Source organism: Rosa rugosa, chromosome 5 (genome assembly GCF_958449725.1).
Source record: "Rosa rugosa chromosome 5, drRosRugo1.1, whole genome shotgun sequence".
Lineage (NCBI taxonomy): Eukaryota > Viridiplantae > Streptophyta > Magnoliopsida > Rosales > Rosaceae > Rosa > Rosa rugosa.
This window is the reverse complement of record NC_084824.1, coordinates 8,263,593-8,269,703: the sequence shown is the minus strand read 5'-3', so window position 1 is coordinate 8,269,703 and position 6,111 is coordinate 8,263,593. Positions and strand designations below refer to the sequence as shown.

Sequence of the window (6,111 nt, the reverse complement as noted above, 5' to 3'; positions counted from 1 at the left end):
GGCTTAGTCTGCGGGCTTGTGACCCGGCCTTTCATGCGTAATTTAAATGGTGTGTGAGGCCTGCTGGACTGCTAGGTCCCGCAGAGGGAGAGTGGGCCTGCTGGGCTCAAGCTGGTCTGCCAAGGAATGAAAAGTTATTACTCAACCCTTTTGGTAACTCCAATTAAATACGACCAGGTAAGAGTATGAGGTTTGGGTGGAGCGAGGCTCTCTTAAGTACACAGCCTCATTGTATCTTGCCTAGACATCACATCGAATCGGGTGAGCCTACTTGGAAAGATTCATAATATTTCAGTGTTGTCAAAACTACAGGTTCGATACTATATGTGAACTTCTGGTTCAATATTTATGTATGAAATTTTGGTTCAATGTTTATGTGTGTGAACTTCCGGTTCGTTAAGTACCTGCATTCCGCACATATATATTCTAATGCAAAGAATTTAAGCGGGTAAAATATTTAAATTTAATATGAGCAGGTAACACCACAAAACATTATCATAATAAATAATGAAGGAAAGATGTATCATTATCACAAAGTCCAAACAAGTATATATAGATATTCGTCACAATATACATGAATTGATAGCTAAATTAAAAGCTATTGATTTTCCTCTTTCTTTCCCTTTTTTTTCAATCATGCCAATTATAATGCAAGAGAAATAAGTGTCTCTCATAGAGGATTAAGTTAAACTAGATGCTTCAACAAAAGTCATAAACTGTGACTGCAGTTCCTACTGAACAACAGTCAAAAAACGAACTGAAACACTAAGCAAAACTACCCAGAAAAATATGAAAATTTACAGAGATGTACTAAACATATAAGGACTCCAGCATACAAAATTTGGTGAATTTTGGAGTTGAATTACTATTTTAAATAAATACTGGAACACAGACATCAGAAGGTAAAATGAAACAGCGAAATTGGTTTTTGTTTGGAAAAACCTACTTGGTTGTAGAGCTTGTAGACTGATGTTGATTGAATGATGAACTACCTCTTCTCTGCAACCCAAGAGTTATTCACCTCTTCTCTTGTCAATCTGCAATCCGAATCCTAGAGCTATTCGTGCTGATAACGTGTTGTAAAACGAACATAGAAAGTGTTTCATGCAGAAAATGGAGAGAGCTTTGCTTCAAAGAACTTGAGAGAGAGAGAGAGTTTAGATGCAGAGAAGGAGTGTAGTATTTTCTGTTTTTCTCCTCATAACATGGATGAGAAATGGACTACATATAGTGGAAGATAGGGAACATGTAGCCTAAAGTCCTCCATAAAACAAGGACCCCTAAAGTCCTCCATAAAACAAGGATTCCTAAAGTCATCCATAAAACATGGAAAGGGTAAGCCTATAACAACATAATGATTTACCCTATATCTATTTACATGATATAGCCATAATGATTTACAACAATCCCTGCATTTTAGTCTATAGAAGTAGAGCACCAAATGACAAAAAGAAAACCTTTCTGAGGTCTTTGCTGAGAAACAGAAGAAGAGTTGCTTTGGCATTAAAAAAATCCATCGACAGAAAACATTGTTGACATATTGCTGAGAAGAAACAGAAGTGCCCACTGCATATAGCTAGCTCATGCAATCTTAATCCTGCAAGCTAATAAATCAGAAATGAGATTGTTTAAAGAAAGCAATAACTGACTGACAAGTGGCACAAGAACATCATTTGATTTGAACTATGATAACTCAAAGATGAATTAGTGGATCTAGGAAGACCTTCTCAAGCAGGCAATCCAGAGCACAAGTTATGTTTTGTGGACTATTGGCGCGGCATGACAGAACCAGCACAACCACTACTCCCTACCCCAATGGATTTCTTTTTGTTTCTTACCCTGCATATCATGGACATAAATCTTTAGACCAAAACAGAATGAAACATCATTGACATAAATCAACGATCAATATCTTTATCCCATTCTTAGAACATCCATATATTTACAAATTCATAGTTAACCAGAATGTCTGCACTAGGAGCTCACCAACCAAGGTATAGCGTCAGCAAGTGACTTGCATATTTTCAGAACAACTTTATCCTTTTACCTGTTGAAACTTATGAATTGAACTTCTGATCTATTGTGTATATCAGATGAACGAGCCTCGTAAGTCTTCCTTTTGTTAATTACATGCTAATCACTGACTGTTTCATTCTTTCCATGAATTCGTTTTTTAAGTATACAATTAATGTTTTGCCAAAGGGTATGGATCCAGCATCAATGAGATAATTTATTAATACTCAAATGCTCTGTAATGCTCTACCATTCATCACGACTCACAGACAAGAGATACCATCCGGTACCTATACTGTTAAGTGGATTCATACTTAGTGAAATGAAAGCTGTCACTGAAAAGTAACACATCTCTTTTGTTGAACAAACCTACATAAGCAAGAGCAGGATTTTCCATGATAAGCAAGAGTGCATGACTCACCCCTGCTTCTTCAGATATGACGAGACATAGACACCATATATTATAATTCCAAGCATCCATATGCATTAGTAAGAAAGATTAGCAGAAGTTAGCATACAACACTCAACATATTTCTGTATGCGTATAAAATCAATACATACAACGTCACATTTGCCTACAGAAATATCAGCTTCCAGAAACAAAATGTTGTAGCAGAGAACTGCAAAAATAAATTTCTATCAAACATAAAATTAGTAGTACCTTTTCACATCCTCTCCTTTTGCAACATGACTGAGTGAAACTAAGGATGGATTGTAAGTTTGTAACCAATTGCACGAAAACTCAACTTAGTCCGGGTAACTCTAGCTTTCCTGAGACTCTTTCTTCCTTGATTATAACAAACCACAATCTGATCATTGTAGGACAATAGGATGTCCCCATTCCTCAAAAACACCAGCGGTTCATAAGCATCATTGTTGAGTTCTGGTGGTGGATACAAGCCTTCAAAAACAAGAGTTTTTGTCCAAGACTCTTCCACACCATAATCCTTCATAACCCACATGTCAAATTGTCGAGGCTCATCACCACATACACATAAAAAGAGACAACCTTCTAACACTCCCAATTTGAGACACTGTTTAGATTTCTGCTGAATTGGTTTAAAGTAGCCAGGTGGGGGTAGTGTGCGAAACTTTTCTGTTTCAAAGTTGAATGAATGTATAAATACAAAATTTTGAGAACCAGCGGAAATCCAGTGAAGAGCTCCATGTAGAAAAGAACTAAACGGAGGGTCCCGGATTTCGTCCGGAGGAGTTTTTCCGATGCTTCTCCAAGCTCCTCCTCCGGTACCAATTCTGTATATCAGAGCCTCACACTCAGCGTCAAGGACCTTAGCTTTGTTTATGCATGAGCTACTTTGCAACACTTTGTACTCATTGGTTGAGGCGCTATAACCAAGTCCTAAAAAGCTATATTTGAGGCAAGCTTCTTTAGGAAGCGGAATAGTGATGTACTCACCCGAAACTGGATTGCCAACATAAAAGGGGTCGTCTATTCCAATGCCAACCAAAAGAAGTAAGCCATTGCAGGAGTTGATCAGATCAAAATCAGAAATTGGGGTAGGCTATATTTGGGACTAAATCTCACTTTCTCAAGCTGGAAGTGAGATCCAGTAGATTGTTCAATTTGGGTCAAATCAATAATCCTTGAATTCCTATTGATGGGAATGGTCTTGATCAAGATACCAATGGGTACTCTTGAAAGGCAGAGATGAGTAAAATGAGGGTCCGCTGTGATGAAAAGCCAGGACTTGTAAACACACCTGCATTTGAAGAGGGTTTTAAGAGAGAGCCTGGAGAGAATGTCCATGACTAAACCCTGCGGAAGCTCATGAAACCTGCAAGGACCTTTGGGTTGCCATTCTTCTTCTTCTTCTAGTTGCTCAACGCTGTTGATCTTTCTGTTCTTGCGTCTCATGAAGCTGTTCTGTACTTACTTTTTAGATGGGTTTTGGGTATATGAGGAGACGGTGAGAGGTGAAAGTGAGAGCCAGTAAGGCTGACTGGCTTTAAACGGTAGTGAGGAAGCATTTTGGCGGGGATGTCCCGCCCGAAACAAAGTGAAAACCCAAAAGACTCGTGTTTTTGGGCTTTTCCGTCTTCACTTTTGTGGGCTTGGTTACGTACATGATACAACAACAACAATTTTGTTTCGAACTGTCTATTAAGAGCAACTCCAACAGCTTCCCTATAATTTCTGTATTATAGGGAAGTAAAAGTCAGATCTTCTCCAATTCCAACAGATTCATTATTTTACAATAATCTCTAAAATCTCCATATTCTTTTTTAAAATTTTAGAGTTTGCTGTAAATATAAGGAATTTGGTTTTCTCTTTCCTCACTTTCCCTAAAATAGGGATAGTTATAGGGAATCTGTTGGAGCAAAAGAAGCTTATTTTTCCTTAAAGTAGAGAAAAATCAAAATATGGGGAATATGTTGGAGTTGCTCTAAGTATTAATGGACTATTTTAATTGAACAACATGATTTAAAATTTAAAATTGTGTGATTGTATTCGAATTTGTGGGGCATATGAAATTGTTTGATATACTTATACGTTGATTGAGTGTATCTAGTTCAGGGTCATCTCTAATGACTCCATAAATGTATAATGTTTCTTAATATCTACTGGTAAATATTCTTCTGATTAATGAAATTTGTTCAATTGGTTTAATATAAAGTAGAAAAAACATAGTATGTATCTGTCATCCACTCCTTCCACTTGGGCATAAGAGGCATTAGTTCATATTACATATGTTTTTCAATATCGATTCTAGAATTTTTCTACCCGATTTAGTTACATCTAATATCTCAAGTCTCTTTAACTGTCAACAAATCGAGTTTAAAATCCATACACTCTTCACACACTCAATCTATGTTCATTTTTAAAAGAATCACAAGATCTCCTTCTTTTTACCTCTCAAAACTCAATCCAAGTTGCAGCACTATAGGGCAAAGAACTCCCAAAGCTTAAGATCTGGAAATTTATCAGGCAATTGTTGAAGCCTTGCATTGGTTTTCTAACAATAACTATCTTTCCGACATGATTGGGGGAAGTTTCATTTGACTGTTTTGTCGTTCCCCTGTTCAGTTATTTTCACAGTGTTAATCACTAAACTTCACCCATGATTGTTCGTGGGTGGTTTACGTGATTGTACAACAGTTTTCTTCATAGAGTACTTTTGTCTATCGAAGCCTATACTTACTCTGTTTATTCTCTACTTGTCTTTTATCTACCTCTTGTCTTTCTTAGTATCACAATGTTATCATCAGGTACTTCAGCGCCATCAGCCGATTCTCTTCTCAACCCAAAAGAAAGGCTGAGGATTCGGGTGGATCAATCCGTGCTAATGGAGTTGAGGAAGGAATACCAACATTGTCTTATGGCCAAGGTTTTTACTAACAGAACGGTACGCCGATCGGATTTCATTGATCATATGAAGAGTTTGTGGAGGTTTGCCAAGGGATTAGTGGTGAAGGTAGTGGATGAGAATTTGTTCTTATTCCGATTTGCGCTGAAGTCAGATATGCAGGATGTTCTAGATAAGGAACCGTGGTGTTTTGATCGCAAGTTAGTATTACTGGCTCCGATTACAAATGGTTCTTCAGTTCATGATGTTGACATGCGACCTTTTGGGTCAATGTCCACAAACTACCTTTTCTTAGTATGTCTGAACCCATGGCAAGATTAATAGGTGATTATTTGGGTACTTTCATCAAGCCTGTTCATAGTAGAGAATTGGATTGGGTTGGACATACTCTTCGGCTGCGGGTGAGGTTGGATGTTAACCGAGCCTCTTTGCAGGAAATCAATAATGCAGTTTGATGATATTGGTGACAAGAAAATCAAATTTTCGTATGAACGATTGCCGGAATTTTGTCATTTCTGTGGCCTCTTGGCTCATTGGACGAAACATTGCCCTTTGCGTGATTTCCATCCCACAGATCAATCGAAGTTCAAATTCAAACCTAAACTTCGTGCTCCATCAAAGGGGAAGTCTGGTAGCCGGTCTGATCTTGGTTCTTCCTCAAATATCAAGTTGGGTACGATCAGGGGTGATAAAAGTGTGCTCAATTCTCCGGTCACATCTACCAGCAGTCTTTCTGGGGATGCTCAACGGTGTTTCGGGGATGACGGTGGAG

The 6,111-nt window shown here is 38.0% G+C and overlaps 1 protein-coding gene across 1 annotated transcript; it reads right to left on the bottom strand.

Moving 5' to 3' along the window:
- Nucleotides 1-2,714: 2,714 nt before the first annotated feature.
- Nucleotides 2,715-3,889, bottom strand: LOC133711147 (F-box protein At3g07870-like). The gene is made up of 2 exons (XM_062137312.1): nt 3,658-3,889; nt 2,715-3,463 (listed from the first exon to the last, which is right to left on the bottom strand). Exons 1-2 carry the CDS (start codon nt 3,887-3,889, stop codon nt 2,715-2,717), a joined length of 981 nt encoding a protein of 326 aa, XP_061993296.1.
- Between the last annotated feature and the right edge of the window lie 2,222 nt (nt 3,890-6,111).